Here is an 18,291-nt window from a genome sequence, read left to right on the forward strand (position 1 = left end):
TTTTTCTATCCCTCCCATTTTGAGTGAAATATTTTTGCGAATTGGTGTCCTTTTTACCCTATGGAATTTGCTTTAAATGTGACAATTCCTAAAAACTGCCGTTGAAGTGGGCTTGCTTTCAAATATGAAAATCGGTCTTATTTTTACTTTAGTGAAAGATGATAGAATAGATGTGTTGGCGATAATAGAAAGTCTTCTTGAAGTGTATCTCTGTTGAGCATTCTATCCTACATTTAATTGGCAGTTGATTGTTAGATTCTGTGTGCAAGTTATTTAAGAAATGCTCCTTTAAATGAGTGAACACGTTTTGTGGAGAGATTGAGCTGTCTTAGTCCCCTTGCACTATCTTGTTCTCCGTTTCTCACTGCTCAGGCTAGTCTGTCAGTTTATGTGACACTCGTGTGCTATTGTGTTGTTTTACGCTTTAGGGTGAAAAGGGTGTCGACGGAACCTCGGGATCTATTGGCTTGCCAGTAAGTCAGCAGTGAATTTATGCATGTCATTCATTGGCTAGCTACTAAAATGGGGCTAGCTACTAAACATGGGAGTTAATTCAAATTCCAAATTGAACAATATAAACATAAACGCCCTTTTAATAGAATCTTCACTGATTTTGCAAGAGTGAAGTGACCACACCCGATGCATGCCCTGTTTTGTTGTGATGTAGATGTGATGCTGCAATTCATTTTGAACCAATCACCTGTTCACCTGCTGTTTCCAGCTATTTACAATCCACAATGAAAATGTTTGACCTCAAAGTAAGGAACAAGTGGACTTATAGTTACCTATAAGTATTTCTTGTATATTGGTGATTGCCAAAAAAGCTGCTAAAGTTATTTCATTTAAACTCTATATCACATGATGTAAGATGTTTGATCTTCTCAAGATATAGAGTTTGATATTTGCTGTAGATGTGTAACATTGTGTTTCCTTACCTTATCCCATACTGAACATTGAACAACAAACTCATAAGAAATTGTGATTTTCCCTTTGTCTATTTCTGTTTTAGCTTTGAAACTTCTACTTGATGTTTTGGTTGAAAATGAAAAGCAGCACCACAATACCCTAAATTGTGGAGTGTTGGTAATATGTAATGAACAGTCATTAATGAAAGAAAGCCATCAGATGGATGTTTGAAGGAACTAAGTTTCTTTGAAAAAGATGTATGTATATGAAACTAATTCAAGTAAATAATTCATTGTCACAGTTGAAAAAAATAAAGTTCACAAATCCATCCACTCTGTTTCCAAATTAATATATAAATCGTCTTGTTAAAATCTGTGTTAATCTGTCTTCTCAGGCCTGTCATTTATTTCAGTTAGTTGATCTAGTTATGATTCAAATAGAAATTAGATAAAAGTGACTTACCATATCTTAAGAAATCTTCCAATAGGTAATCTGGAACTATGCTGGCAAATTTACCGAGATCCCTATTACTTATGTTACTAGTTTGAGTTAATACTATCGAATTGAAACAAATCTATTTAAGCACCTCAAATGATTATGATGTTTATCAACAATAAAATTTATAAAACCTTCAGCACCATCATGTCATATTGCTGTCTTCTTACCTCAGTTCATGGCTCGCAACTTGTAGCTACTTTTTGTTTCTCTACTGATACCACAAAGAACTTTGAAATGAATGAGAGAAATTAGAGATAAGACGAGTGTGAGATGACATGATGTTGCTGGTCATAATTGTTTAAGGTGTTTGAACAGTCTTGCTTTCTTCTAAGAAACGATCCTTACATCCATCGATATAAAGTTGTTTCAAAGATTTTTTTCCTTTTGTGTGGGGTTAGTTTATGCTTTGAATAGGTCATTATGTTTTATTACAAGTAGGCTGTTTGAAGTATAGATTTATCATATTCATTTATCTTTAAAGAAGTTATCGAGATAAACCCCGATATAAACTAGTTATTAGTAATGCACACGTTTTGAACATGGATTGATAGACTGCTGATAAAAAAATTGCCCTTTTTTCCAAGCCCCTATTGAAAAAGTTGTAATTATACCAAATTGTCTTTCAGTGTTGACTAGAAGTTTAGTTGATGAAATTATTTTAACTTATGGACAAACATTATCCATATCAAAACACCACAATATAACACCTTGATATTTATCATTTATAAAAATAATATTCGGCTTTGTTTAAATACAGTAGAGAAACAAAGTCTTAATTTCTATAATACATCCAAATTCAGAGTGATATTGGTATGTTGAGTTTGATTTTACTTGCTTCTTATTCCTCTGATTACTGTAAGAAACAACTTTATTCCATTTCTTTCCGTCTGTTTAGTTGTTCATTGTTCAGTATGTGATGTTCTTTTATGAGCTGTTTGGAGGTGTCACTACATCACTAATCATAAAATGATAATAAAATAATAGCTGAAATTGGTAGTTCCAGTGGTGGATTGTTCCTGTGCTTTAACCATTGTAACTGTGTCACAGTGACACTAATGACGAGCCATTACAGTTGCCATGAAATTGATAACTTCGTTACTTAGAAGATGATATTGGACATATTCTGTCTGTAAAAATTTCGATCAATGTACTGTCACTACATTGATTGAAAAAGGTATTGGCATTGTTACGCAGGTCATTGATAAGATTGGAACTAATGCCACATTAAAATTTGTGCTTATTGATCATACGATGTGTATATGTGCCTATATGTTGTATTTTAATCAAAAGAATTCCTGGCTCCAAACAGACTCCTCTCTGTTTCCTATTACCTCAAATTCCTTTAGCTTCTGTCCGTATTTGTGTCATTCATACTCCCAGATATTTCTAGAATCCCATCCAAACCGTAGTAGAAGCCATCTAATAATCATGTCACATTGTCCATACAGATCACTGGGAAAGTCACTGCTGTAAAAAACAACTACGACTAAAATGTTTTAGTAGGTCTTCTATCTACCATTTTAAGAATATTCGCCTATTTTCAAATTATACGAGTATATATAATCTTACCAATTGGATTCAATCTCCTTTCTTTGCAAGTCTATTTTCAAACTAGGCACATATTTTCCTACAGTGCCATGAAAGAGGCTTAGTGTTCTGCACAGCACCATCTTGATGTTCACTAACGCTGACTCCTGTAAGAAAAATAGCACTTTAATGTTTATTAGTAATAAATAGGTTTTGGTAGATAGAAGTCGTCCGACAGTTTTCAGTCCAATATATTTAATCTTTGTTACAACTGATGAGTAATCCTTGTCTTCAGTAACATAACATACGCAGCTGTAGTACTAGTAGTTGTATCCCCGATCAGATTATGCAGCATTATTCCAGCACATATCTTTTGCTCAGACAGATATTTCTTCCTGTTGCCTTATCGTTTAGGAAACATTCTTTCAATACAGGGCAAGAACCGGTTTATTATTATGTTAATGGTTACAGTCTTATAGTAATCTTTTTGAAAAACCACTTCTTTCCCTGCACAACTTATATGTCCATGTTATTCTTGAAAGTTAGAAAACCAATAACCAAATTTGAAGACTGGTTTTGAATATCATTACATATAGATTTGTTCCTTGAACAAAACTTATTTTGTTTTTCTTTCTTATATATGTGCTGGGGTTTAGTGCTGGTTGATACAGTCACCCTTTCCCCGTGATCTCTCGTCATGCTTTGCTTTGCTCTGACATTACTGCTGTGTTACACCTGTAGGGGGCGCCGGGGGTTACTGGAGCACCTGGACTACCCGGACAAGATGGAAAGAATGGTCTAAAAGGCGATCCTGGAATAAGGGTTAGTAGTCAAAGCAGGTACACAATGGAAAGAAACATGTGAAAGGCAGGGAATAGTTAATAGTATATAATAGGTAACTTTGGAGCCCTTTGCGAGTATCTGCCTATTATTTTTTCTAATTTTTGGCAGTGGTAATTTGAAATCTCAATTCCAATACTATGTTCACTCTGTACAAAGTTGGTTGATTATTAGTTATTCGAGGCCTCTCAAATGGTTCATTTCCAGTTGTGGAGTTAAACTGTCTATCAGCAAAGTTGCTTATAAACTTAGAGTGGAGGTTCACAAGTAATGCTTTAAAAATCTTATTTGCTGAAGGAAGTATTGTTTTTATCAACATTGAGGGATGTCAATTTGTTGCATAGACAGTTTAACTGTGCTTTCCTTGTTCAGGAAAACACAATTATTATCTCATTATGCTGTTGACTTTTTGGAAACTAGTAATCTTGTATGATGTACATAAACGATACATTGAACCAAACACTGCATCCACAAATCAACAAAACGCCTTCTCCATCAGTAGTCATTTGAAATTAGAATTTTGTGATTTTCAACTGAGAATTATGTTTTTCAATTGAAATTCGTCTTTTTCCAATTTCAAAGGAGCGCTGACCAATATGAAAATTTGCTGCCCAACCCAACCCCGTAGTTAAGTGTATAACTAATCAATATAACACAAATATGTACATCTATACACGATTAGTATTTTCCAGTATGATTTTCAGTAGTTGAGCTGTATAGTACATGTATGCATATTCTATAAAATTTTAGTGAAACTGAATTGTTTTCCTTTTCACCTTAACCTGTGGGATATTGTCTCGTGCGTAAATTATCCTATTCAGCTATTGGTCAAGTATGGCCAAAATGTTGAGCCCTGTGGAACTCCAAATTATGTCTGATGCATTTAATAAGTTGGTGTAAATACTGAGTCTTGTGTGTGAATGCAGCAGTTGCCTTGATGCTTAACCCTTACACTTGATGTCCATGGCATGCTAGCACATATGGACGAGGTTCCAGCTTCAGCTCTAGCAAAATAACAGCCACCTCATACCAAATCAGGTAAGTAGTAAAGTTCTTTCACCAAAAATGTCCGAATCATCGGTACTTGCACGTACTGATTATTCTGGTACATTCTTGAAGAAAGGAACTTTGCAATGCTGTACATGATGTGGAGACACCTGCACTGTGATTATCCGTTGTTATTGGTAAGAAGACTACAGGCTTACGGGTGTGAGTCTAGGATGGTATCAGGTGCACCATGTTACCAGTATTATTTTGGAATTTTTGTTAAAATGATCTTTTGAGGTTTAAAATATGAGAAATTCTGTTGTCCATCACCTACAGGTATATCTCTTACAGTTTAGTTAATTTGGATTTTGTGGTGAACAGAGGGAAATATAAAGCTTTACTTCTTTCAAGTCCGGTAACATAACAATTACATCGAACTTTCCGATGCATAATAATTGTTTAAGAAATTTCCATCCTTGATTGCATTGCAACCAGGGTTGGAGCTGACAGTTGAGGAAATATGATCTGATCAGTTATTGATGTGTGTGATGATGTGCATGATTGATAGTGCTAATACTGTAATACATTGGAATGGATTGTGTACATAGTGCAATATTAATAATAGAATAGTAGAATGCTTAACTGTAAATTGTAAGTGAACATAATAGTGTGTCAGAAAGTTTTTCAGTGTTGAAACATGTTTGTGGGTTGTGATATGTTGAGAAAAAGAAACTCCATATTCCTGCATTAATGCCAACTAAGAAGATTTTGTATTTCAGCATTGCCTGGAGTAGTAATTATAATTCAAGCACCCACAAGCAAACAAAATTGATGGACAAAGTCTTGTATTTAGTATCTACATGTGGCCCCCCAGTGGATGGTACATCTGAGCTGTTAGAAAAACGTTTTACTGGTATCTTGAGGGCATTCCGAAACAAAAAGTTGCACGGATTGTCAAAACTTGTCTGGGTAATGCTCCTGCTACACAAATTGGTGCACATGCAAACCAAATTATGACATTTAAAATGTTAATTTTCCTTGTTACAAAGAGGCATTTGGCATTGTATTTGTAGCCATAGGGCTTCCATTTTCAATCTTATTTCAGCGATATCCATCAATTTTGTTTGTAATGTTTCAATGCTAATTAACTTGGCATATTTGAAAGCATTAGGCTACTCTCTTGTGTATGGTATCTTTCTATGCTTTGCTGTCTTGCACCATAACACTTGGCATCTGCTTACAGGGTCCTCCCGGTCCCCCTGGCCCACCAGGTTTCGAAGGAAAATTAGGACCAACGGTAGGTGATTGTCTTGGGTCAGCCATTTGTGTCAGTCCCATGAGGATCTCGTCAAACTGATAATGACAGTCGTGTTAATTTTCGGATTAGCGCTTCATGGTTGTCCGTCACCAGTAAGGAACGATGGACGTGAAGATTACTGTCAGCCCTGTTGTGAAGTGCTCTATAAGTGTTGTTTTTGGCAACCAGTGTCTGTCATTAAATTTTACTCGGGATTGCAATCAAAACAATTAAATAGCTATTCTAGTCATAAGTCAGTTTTATGGAAAAGGTAAGCATTAGACATGCAGGTGTTACAGTCTATACTTTCATACACACGGAAAGATTGCTGATGTCGAAATTATCTGTCACACATTATCGCTGATTTATCTTTAGAAATGACACGTAAATGTCATTTAAGATCAACATGTTCCAGTTGCAACTTCGACAATACATTTGTAACTTTCACAGAAACATTTGCTTATATGAAGTAATATTGATTGTTTATGAATTTCAAAAACGTTCGGGTACCCTGTTTCAAGTAATGGTGTCAAACGAAGGTGGAATACTGTTTTTACTTCACAAAACACTTTAAAGTTATGATTGCACCCAGTAATTAGGTTGAGAGTACACTTTAACTTTCAGCACTCCAGAATTATGATGACTCCGCAAAACATTTGCAAATTCTGACTGCTCCAAATAATTGTGTTGATAGTACGCTTATTTTCTTTCTAACATCACAAAATGCTTGGTGGGTATGACGCTCCAAGTATTGGGGTTGATAGTAACGCTATTTTCTTTATGATTTCAAACTGTCGATTTATAATTGTACCTAGTAATAGGGTTGCTTCACAAAACGTCTGCAAAGAATTCGGAGTTATTTCTTGTTATCATGATTGGGTAGAATTGTTTAAATCGTTAAAATCATATAAAATACATACATGTTTATACTTTTGCAAATACATACATTATACACTTCAAAATCTTGATTGCTGTATTTGGTGGTGTATTAAAGCCACACAACACAACACATTTCAGTCACACTTTAGTTTCACTAAACTTTAGCAGTAGAAAATTTTTCAATTTTTTTAATAATCACACACTTTACGTTTGGCAACATTGCATGTTAGAAGTTTTTACACCACCAATACTACAGTTTTCTTCAAAAGTAACATCCTATGTTTTATCTATACAGCACATGCAATTTTCTACAATTGCATCTGCAGTGCGAATCAGGATCTTTAAATCCATGTCCGCTCTTTCTGTACAGCTCGGATGAGTGTGACGCGTGTCTGCAAATGAGTTTGTAGAATGTAGGGCTGTGTGAAGGGATGTTTCTTCTGACCAGTAGGGCATCGATTTCTAAAATCCTGCCCAGCAGCTTTTTTGAATGATTCCGCCTACAGCATTCTCTTGATTTCTCCTTTTGAATAGGGTAAAGATGGTCTCATTGGACCTGAGGTAAGACTTGCATGAGGCGTGACAATACCATTGTGTTTTCTGCATTCATCTTGATTTTGTTCAATATGCTTTTAGGAACAGAGGCGATTCTTGTCGTTAGTCATACCAGATTGAAATCATTTTCTTGGTTTTATAACAAGGGTGGTAGTTAATAGGAATTACACAAATCGTCATTGCTACGAGACTGAGTTGAGCTTGAATTGCTCTTCACCAGCTCCATCTATTGACGAAGACTTTTCTGTACATTCATTTGGACAATGAATATGGATGACCAAGGTCTAGCTACGTCTGCACCAAGAATGTGTTTGTTCAACGTATTATATCATCAAGCTAATTCAGTCTAAATAGGAGACCCAACGATCAAATTAAAATCCTTTGGCATGGTGGCTAGTAAATTGAAAGACAGTATCTACCGGTACGTCTTTGGACGTTCAGCTACAGACCTAGAAAATACTTCCAGGAATGTCAAATTCAAGTTATTTGTCGAAGAATATGATACTCTGAGCGCTGGAAAGCCTTTCTTGTGCATTGTTATAGCTAGATGGGGACGATTTTGTGTGACTCTTGGGTCTGATAAATTGTACCCATAACTTTTCTATAATCCTGCCTGGTTAATAGCTGTTCAGAATCTAAGTGAACACTGCTTTCAATTTACACAAAAATTGCCCTCAGTTCATTTAGATAATGTTCGAATTTATCGTACTAAAGGGGTGATTTGTAAGTTACTTGGCTTATTAATTACTGCTGTCTAAAATGAAAAAGACGAAGGTTGATTTGCTTCGATTTGCAAGTCTTGTTCCTGGAGTGATCCAATCCATAAGTCAATATTTTGATGCTGTTGATATAATAGAGAACAGAGCAGTAGTCCAAGTCTTTTATACACTCCCAGAAAAGCAAAGATATTTGCTAAATGTAGATTCAGCGTTAGAGAAGTTTGTGTAAAGTCTCAAAAACTATTGGTGTAGATACGCCGGGCCATCCTCGACTATCCAATAGATCTTATTTTCAGTTCATGAGAAGTTGTAGTATCTGAATAATTTTTCCACTGACATGTTGTAGAAATATTGAATAAATGAGTGGGTATCCTAATTTTTGTACATGAAAATGCATTAGTCAGTTGTTTTTTTTTTACTTTGAATTCATAAATCTGTTGTTCAGTTCAATACGTTAAGTAGAGTTCTTAAATCTTATAATTAAAATTAAACTTCCCCTGTGTAAATACTTTATTTCGTTTTTTTTAATACCCCTTCTTCATCACTCAAATTACCCATTTTGAAATGTTGATTGGACTGAATACAAAAGTTTGAAAAGTTGGAAGTTTCCCTGTACATAATTTAATGCTAATGTCCCCTCATCAAGAAATAAATTCTTAGTGATACCACAATAGCATCAAATACCAACACAGGGACTCGCCCTATATATTTTCTGGTTATAGTAATGTTATTCAACTGTTAGTCTTTGGGAAAATATTTTAAGCTTTTTCAAATGCTTATTGTATCTAAATCTGTTGGTGATGTCAATCAATAATAATATGTTAGCCTCAAGTAAAATTTTGTTCTAAACTAGGGCCCAGTGGGACCAAAAGGAGAAGTTGGGGATTTGGTTTGTTGTTTGCTCTTCTTAAGCATGTCGTCTCCTTGTTTAGCATGCCACAAATCGTTTGTCACAGAATAATTTCCAAGCATTAGACAACTGTTTCCCTCAAGCATTCACTTGGAAGACATTCAGTTATTGCTCATAACCATTTAGAATGAACTTAAATCTGCAACTTACCTTAATGTTATTCCTGATCCTTTTTATCTATTGGTGTATTGGACTACTGGATACATGTATGAATGAAAAGAGTTGACTTTCAACTGACCTTTTTGAGAAAGAATAAGGAGATATCATGAAGCTTGTTGTTGTGTCTTCCATACCTGCTCTCAACTGTGGAGTTGGGTTGGAATACGCTGGAAATCCTCTAACTAATCCTCAGACATTAAATTTTTGGATTTGAGCTTGCATGACCCATTACTGTCCTCGGTCCAGTAATTTTTCCCCAAAAACTCCAAAAGATTTGCCTTTGAGCTTTTCTTTTCCTGACGCGAAGATACAGCTTTGATTTTCACTGGAATTTGGATTGTCAAAACTGTGTGCAATAATGTACCTTGGTACGCGGCGCCTTTTGTTCAATAAATGAATAAATAAATACACAGGAATTGTCATCATAATCCCATGGCCAAGTCTCAAAGTACTGCATTATTTTCCTAGATACATGTGAGGTACTATTGCCTTGTACTTTTGCTTTCATCTCATTTTGAATATAATATAAACTGAAACCTTCCCCTTTTGACCCAGCACCAAGAGGCTGCACATGACCTAATTTACATGCCATGACGCACCCCATCGAAAATCTGTTTCCTGCTCTAATTCGACATCTTGATATCGTCAAGAATAGTTTGGCATGATCCTTAATACCATTGTCAATGCGATGCCACCACTTTATTGCGATCCTTTATCAGAAATATAATGCTTGAGTGATAAAGTATCACTCCCTCAGAAATTGATGAATTAATTTTGCTAACTAAGATAAATGTTTAAATGAAATCAATCATATTACTAATGGTTACTGAAAACAATGTTAATCGCAGCATTAATAGTTCTCATGATATTGCAGTAAAATAACTTCGTTGTCCTGGCACCACGAATTGTGATATTATAAAGACTTAATGTAATTAATTGATTAATGACATTGGATGATGTGAAAAAAGATTAGTAAATGTTTACTTTAGTTTTGTGTTGAAACTAATAGAAAGTGTAAAATGTACATAAAGTTTTCAGTGAAATCATTATCCTGTCTTAATTCAAATACTTACCATCACTTTTGGCTGGAATGACAGCTTCCGTCAAAAGAAGGCAAAAAGTTATTAATAGTTTCTTTTTGCAGGGGCCCAGAGGCAGAAGAGGTAAAAAAGGACCAAAAGGAGATAAGGGAGATCAGGTGAGAATATCACTTTTTATTGACTGCCATATATTTTGTTAAGAAAGATCTATTGAGGTTCTTACAGGTGGATTTCTCACACAAGTGTCCAATTTGGTTCTCTAAATTAGTTTCTGTAAGGATCTCACCCAGGAAATCTCAAGCAAACATGAAAAGATGTTTGGTTCCCATGTGATGTTATTTCATATCAAAGCAGAATGAATATTATGGAACAAAGTCTACAGATCCCTAGAATTTGCATTTGCTGTGGATAAATAGGCTTTACAGCATTCAGTGCACACTGGTTTTAGGCTTGAGTATTGAATTACCAAATTAAGTGAAATTAAATTGAATGATCACTTTTTTAAATTTTATGTTTTGCCAGCAGTAGAATTTCTTTCATGTTGTCAATTTCTTCAAGTATGAGGAGTGCTTTATGTTGATATGTATACATGCATTGTTTACCCCCTAACTGATGATATTTCTGCTGACAGGGCATTCCTGGTTTAGATGCACCATGTCCGTTAGGTGCTGATGGCCTTCCCTTACAGGGCTGCGGGTGGAGGGCGCCACCGGTAAATGTCATCTCTGTACTCTGCATGGTGTTTGGCATGCAGATATATCAGTCTCCACTTGACAGAACCATCTCTCTGCTCCTTACATCTCTGTAGAATACTGCAGAGTTTGTGGAGTACAGTGGTGTTGGATGTCTGCACTAGAGATTGACAAATATAATCAATAATAAAACGATTTCTCAATTTTCAGACAAAATTATATCTTTCTTTTATTAACCATTATTTCATCCCTATCCATGCCCCTTGTTGGTCCATATCCAAGCTTTTATCCTGAAGGTAAGTGTTAACCATTGCGCGACCATTGTTGTCTAATCACTGTTACCATTTTCCTTTGTGAGGGGTAAGCTGCAAATGAAACTGCTACATTAAAGGGTCAAACAACTATTCTTTAAATGTTTTGTATTTCATACGCCAATACAATTGGGTAGAGGAATAACTAAACTAGTATTTGGGAGAAGTAACATAAGATTTTAAAGTTTTAACTTTTACAGGGAAATTTGTCATTTCCTATTCTTAGAAGGTATCAGTATCGTACTAGATAATATCAACTTGATAATATGTTTTAATGACATATGTCCCTGGCCTGTGATTCAGGCGGCCTCAAGTTCATTTTCTGCTTGCCTTCTTGTCATGTTGCCGTTCTAGGTCCTTGGCTACATTTTCCGCCCTTTGGGTGATGTTTCGTCCCTCAGAATACCCTACACCAAAATTCTTCCTTCGGCAGATAATGTTCCAACAATATCATTCCATCTGGCTACCAGTGTTTTGTCCCCTCCTAGTGTCCAGCTCTGGCTAATTAAGACACATGTCGTAAGTAAGGAAAAGGGAGGAAAGTGAACTAAAAAAAGGTTTTGAAATTTGTCTCAGAGATGATTCAATGACTTTCCTGACTAACTTCAGCTATAGATGTGTCTAGAGACCACTAAAGCCATGTAATGCAAGAAATATGTTGCTCCTTCGTGTGCCTTTCCTACTAAACTAAAGTCACCTATAACAGGAGAAGGTTTTCTCAACTTTAAACTTGAGAAAGACATGTATTCCGAAGTCCATATTTCAGTTAGTTCTCAGTAGGTTGTCGTGTATCGTACATCATTTCGAAGTGAAGTGTTTGAGAAATAATCCCGAAGTAGTAACTCTTTTTCAAAACTTTAGCACATGTGTCTGAATTAACTATGAGCTGGTCAAATTTTCCAACATGATCCATACAATCTGGCTATACCGGTGTTTTACCCTAATGAAGGATGTGAAGATGTCTGAGCCTTTTAAAAAAGATGGATATCTATATAGTGCATGGACTCTTTTCTCGAAAAGTTCCCAATTGTAAATCACGGGATAACCAAATTCAGCTGTTTTAAGATTGGGTAAGGATTGCTTTGTGAATTTAGCTCTATGTGTTCGGGTATGCAATGGAAAATCTTAAGTTATACAATATGGTAATTTACTATAAAAGTTTTCATTACATCAAATAATTTCGAGCTTATATAGAAGGTAGTGTTTCATCATGACACTGCCTGTGCCCTGGAATATTAAATCTGAATTACAGCCAGTGACTCGGAGGTCAGAAAAAATAATCAATACTGCGTCAAATCTGTGAGACCTGCCCGAACACGCGGTGTTAATTTCATTCTCACGCACCCTTTAAGTTTCAGCACATTTGTAAAGCACCTGCTGCGCCTTACACCTACGTCCAGCACCCTCCACAGCGTACTAGAATGCATACAGCGAAAATGATTTTTTAAATAACTTGAAGCGAAGTTTTCAGACATTTTTGCTCCTTTAAATGCTATCAAAATTTTTCAAAATACTCCAAAAACCTTTATAATCCACTTTCAAACTTGCCTGAAACATTATCGTCCATGACAAACTTTAAATAAATTACAAGTTACGAGTTCAGTGTATTTTCGATACAGTGTATTAATCTAAAACTATCAATAAACTTATTGGTATTATATAAAAAGTAATTTTGAGCTTAGCATTGGTAGTAATTATAAAGTAATTGAATTGGTATAATGCTGCAGCGTATTTTAAAACTTCATTTAAAATTGTTTGTCAATGTGATATTTAGCTATTTGCTGAAATGAGGTGGAATGAAAGTTTAAATAGAAAAGTCAATCGAGGCACAGATAATAAAGAAGTTGATTTTGTAAAGCTTGGTTATTATAGAAAAGTATCTGCATTTTAATTTAAAAACCGTTTAATTGGGGGTTTTTTTCATTCTGAATTCCACCTCAGCTCACGATCCTGATCACTTGGAGATATAATTTGCTTGTCACATTCGTACATGTAGCCAACGTAGATAACGTTCATTACCCCATTGTAAATAACATAATAAAAAAGTGTTTATTGGCGTTTAATAATTGTTTAACGCCAATAAACGATATTTATTATGATATTTACAATAATTATTGTAAAGTCATAAATATCATATTTTTGAATTTTAATATAATGGTAAATGTCTTTAGATTAACGGATATTCAGATATGGTGACTCTACAAGTATGACTTTTGTTTGATTTTGTATTTTTGCGTTGTCTGTCCTTAAAAATTCGGAGTATCTGATAGTTATTTCGAACATTATTTTCCTCAACTCTCCTCTGATCAATATGTCCTTCTATCAACACGATTTGTTATTTGCTCGTTAGTGGTATTCACCTTGATTTTTAACTTGTGATTTAAAACCTTTTTGATTTGATTTATAATTTATGATGGTAAATAATCTTAATCTTTAATATCGATACGTTAAAGTGTTACAATATATCAAATTGCCAATTGAATGCTGTGTTAAAGTGTAGTTGTGTGTTTGCAGCTGCACACTCCTGACCCCTGCATCACATGCTGCGGCTAACATCTCAGCTTTTCCCACTTATCTAGGGTTTTATACGGGAGGGTAAGATTGATCAACCTTGCCCGCTCGGTGAGGATGGTTACCCGATTAAAGGATGTCCATTTGTCACTTTACTTAAGGTAATATTGCACCAATGACTAACAAGCATGAATACTGTTTCGTTGAAGTTCAAAATGATCTGTCGCTTCAGTAATATTCAAAGAGTGCGACCTACTCGGTAAGAATCCAGACTTCATATCTGTCTTTGACTGATATTTGAGGATTCATTGTGAACATTTTGGGCTTCTATTAGAACTGTTAGTGACCAGCAATAGTGACCAGCATGCCAATGTCAGGCTTAAAAAAATATGCCACCCAGCTGGTATGGAAAAACCAAAGCTCGTAAGTTGAGAGATGAACTATTCTTTCAATCTTAATTTTTATCATTGATGACCTGATACATGTAGGTGAAAAAGGGATGATTGATTCTGACTATCCATGAGGTATACCTAGTACGATGCACACATTTTACAGACATCAGCTAGATCAATCTGCAATAATCAATACAGTGATAGCTCCTGGGAACAATTGCGAACCCAAATTCCTTTTCGCAAGTGTGGGTGCGCAGTATCTTTATCAAGCAATTCTTACTCTCTCTATCCTCAAAAAGGCTGTTGGGGATGTGGCAATGGCTGATATGCCACCAAGAGAGTAGACACTATGTCTGTCTGTTGCCAACTATGGAACGTATGTCTGCCTCACTATCTTGTGACAGGTAGAGGTACGGCAATTTGATATGAGCAATGCATGCAGTGTGTTTCAGGAACGGTCACATAAATATAAGTGCCTGTTGATCAGATCACTAGAACTTCAGCCCTGTTCATGTTGTTTTTGTTCTTGTTTTTTTGTCTCGTACAATGGCTGACTGATCTTGGCTGAGTCTTCGTTCCAAGTATTGTCTCTTGATTTATTCTCGCAGAATTCTCAACTTCATTTCATTTCCTACACTTTGATGATTCTTGAATTATCTATATTCTGAGTTTATTTCTGCATGAATTTTTGTTGCGGTTCTATTTGACAGTATCTTACAGTTACAGTTGTTGGTTATTAACATCAGTTTTCTAAGGATTTCCTACTCGCTTGCAATGCCGTAGTCCTCCTAAAGTGGGATGAATCGAACATTTCTGATCTGTTTGTGCAGATAACGTTTGCAACACAAATCCAAAGTTTCAAGGTTTTGTCTTGCAAACGTTTATTCATGAAGTAGATCATTGGATTGTTAGTTAGTGGGAGGAGAGGCCAAGGTCGATGAGCCTTCAGATTGCATTGCAAAAAACGTTGAATAATATTCATGTCTCATCACATCTAAAAAAAAACTTGAGCCTTTTCTAGCAATTAGTTACATTCGTTCTCCACTTCTACATATTGTATAGTTGTTTAGAAATTACTTTCTTCCCCCTTCACCATTCTTCATTATTCTGAAACCGTACCCTCATTTCTCTACAATCCTGTCATTGAAAATGATGTCAGTTTTTTTCTCATCGAGTACAAACCCTCAGGACCATTTCAAATAACATAAGCTCTTCGTATCTCGAGTACGACATCTCACATCTGTTTTGGATGTGGTAAGGTGTTTGGTGTTGCTGTGATATATATATAGCGGAGTTCGATCGCTATCCTTTCGAGGTATCAGACAGTTCTTCTTAGATAGTTTGCTTGGATCACTTTCCCTACATCAAGCCAATGTCATTTGAGCTGTAAGAATTTGGTGAATAAAAACTAGCTCTACTAGATAAAGTATTATTGCGATTGAATTATCTTTATATCAACCTATTCTATATTGCAGTATCGCACCAGGAAAAACTACTTATTTCTCTAAGATCGCACATTTGATATGGCAAATGACTCACTGACAGTTGTTGGCTCACCCCTGGACTTTCATACAAAGTTTAAATGCTGAAATAGTTGAGCTATAGATCTCCAGCCAGTGTTGTAATGTGTTGTCCCTTAGTCTTTTGACCTGTAAACCTGGTGTTTTGATTCTGTATTCCATTGCTTCATACCTGGCAGTGTAACAGCTTTTAATTTATGTTGAGCAGCTTGCTTTTCTTGATGGCGATTATAGAGGTTTCCAAACATAACCTTTAGGGCATCCATTGGTATCTAACCATTTACCTGGATGCCATGCAGTCCTTGTGGTCTTTGAAATCAAAGATTGATATCTTAGTCTGTGGTCAGTTTGTGTATTTAACAGAAAAAACGGACCTCTTCTAGTTTTTAAGTAGTGTTCAATATCCCTTTATATGGTTTCAGAGATCCTAACATTATGTTGAATTATCAGACCAGTTTTATCTTCATCAATATTATTAAATTTCATTCTAAAACGGGAGTAACTTTTCAACTACCGGTTCCTTTCAAACCACTATATTGAGACATATCCATTGTTTTGCTCCTGTTCGTTGTCAGTAAAATTGTCCAACATTTAATTCTTAATCGACCACATATATAACTCCTGTTGAACTTTAGATGTTTGATTAGGTTCGTAGAATTCAGAATTGCAATTGTTCTTTCTAAGAATGGCAAATTGTAAAATAGAAAATTGACTAATTGTTTGCTTCCTTTTTGGTCCAAAAATGACTCGATTTATTAAGTAAACTAATGATATCTTTTAGCTTATTCCATTGCGAATGCCTCCTGCGAATGCGCGTGTCCCATCCTGACCTACCAGCTAGACACCCTTGCTTTTATGCGCTTCAGGCTTACATGCTTCTGTCTCGTGGTGTTGTGTTTGCTTTAGTAATTCCTGTTGATAAATTGATATCATCGAGTAGAAAACAGTAACAAACATCAAATAAACATTACCAACAATATACATAAACAATTTTAAATATTCTATCAAAACTGATTAAAAGTAATTTGTTGATTGTGCGATTATAGTTAGCTCTTCAAATGTCCTCGCTTTTAAAATCGTGTTTTGTGTTGTGCACCAGTCACACGTTGCTACACACCACATTGCTAGCTTACTGCACAGTGCACACCCACTGCTCGCGCTACACACTGGCTACATACAGACAAGATCGCACACCAGCTGATGACACCTAAGAGGTATTTTGTAAGTTATTGCTACTCAAGTCTTGTATCCCTGATTGGAAGGAGGTGGATGATTTGGAAATAAATTGTTTAGTCCCCGCAACGAACAGTACCCCGACTCTATTACCTTTGTCGTAGCCATATAGCCATTTCTCATCTATCTTTACGCCGGCATCGAGAGTTTGATGCCAATGAGCCTATCCTTTAATCTTCGATCCAACGTGATCGAAACTGCTTTTTCAGAGCAATTAAAGCATCCACCTCCACTTTCCATGAAGGATAATAGTGAGGTGTTTGGGAAGGAATAAGTGTCTATCGAGATATTTCAAATCTTTGGATGATGCATTAAAGATGGATCTCTTCCAGTTGTGTTAAAGCGACTCATATCCTTAGTTTAACTATCTAATGTGATTACACTTGAAAGCAAGTGAAAATGACTGCAATCAATGATAGGAACACACTTGTTCTTGACCAGGCATCTCATCCGACTATTCTCTTTTTCACACTGCTATCTTTGCTTTCACTGTGTACCGTCCATGACATATAGGGTTTTGAGGGCGCTACCGTCATGCCTCATTGGACGACAGGCAGGGCAAGTCAACGACCCACTAGATCAACTAAAAAAACTACCGCTGGTAAAAGGATACCCCCAAAAGAAGAGGTAACTACTACTGCCTTGATTGGGCATTTCCATTTATCCGATGATGTGGTGATAGATTTGGCTTAACATCATTTAAGAGAGAGTTTGTAAATATATTGTTTTTGTTTTGTCAATTTCAATTAAATGTGTTAGCTGGCGTTGTTTTGACCAAATTCCTCACAAATTTTCAAGTAACTTAAACTCGCCTTTAATGATGTAAAGTACAATGTTTAACCACTTCATTTCATGAATGGTCCATTCTTATATAAATAGGGATGCTAGAAATCATGCCCTCACTGCGCGTCTCATCACCTTGATGCATTTTATGCCTGATTTTCATGAGATTTTCATATGGTTTTTTGATATTTTTTCAGAAAGTTAACTTTTCAGCTTCAAATTGATTTTCCTTCCTTTGCCAAAAATTATTGTTCATAGATTCAGATAACAGGATTGTCCACAAAAAGGTGGAAAATTGTATACATGACTGTTTAGGGGACCTAGCCTGCTGCATGATGGGTTCCCATGTTGACATGCCATTTCATATTGCTCACCATTGCATGTCTATAGTACCACTGGATGCGATTGAGCCCACTTAAAACGACATCAGATGATTAGACAAGAATGCATGCAAGAAATGGCCATGATATAGGAATAGAGGACCATGTGGCTTCAGAACTACTTACCATTCTGGCCTACCCCTGATTACGGA

General features: G+C 35.8%; 1 protein-coding gene across 26 annotated transcripts in view; it reads left to right on the forward strand.

Annotated features, from left to right (window-relative positions):
• LOC135491121 (collagen alpha-1(XIII) chain-like) overlaps window positions 1–18,291 on the forward strand; it is a 64,837-nt gene that overhangs the window by 41,546 nt on the left and 5,000 nt on the right. For 11 of the 26 annotated variants that reach the window (XM_064776868.1, XM_064776853.1, XM_064776821.1 and 8 more), the window contains 8 exons: window positions 429–473; window positions 3,673–3,753; window positions 6,002–6,055; window positions 7,469–7,495; window positions 10,422–10,475; window positions 10,949–11,029; window positions 13,900–13,992; window positions 17,490–17,603. In XM_064776868.1, coding sequence (XP_064632938.1) covers window positions 429–473; window positions 3,673–3,753; window positions 6,002–6,055; window positions 7,469–7,495; window positions 10,422–10,475; window positions 10,949–11,029; window positions 13,900–13,992; window positions 17,490–17,603 — 549 coding nt within the window. The remainder of the gene's footprint in view (window positions 1–428; window positions 474–3,672; window positions 3,754–6,001; window positions 6,056–7,468; window positions 7,496–10,421; window positions 10,476–10,948; window positions 11,030–13,899; window positions 13,993–17,489; window positions 17,604–18,291) is intronic. The other 15 variants (XM_064776885.1, XM_064776951.1, XM_064776967.1 and 12 more) reach the window with 11 other exon arrangements.

Source organism: Lineus longissimus, chromosome 1 (assembly GCF_910592395.1).
Source record: "Lineus longissimus chromosome 1, tnLinLong1.2, whole genome shotgun sequence".
NCBI lineage: Eukaryota > Metazoa > Nemertea > Pilidiophora > Heteronemertea > Lineidae > Lineus > Lineus longissimus.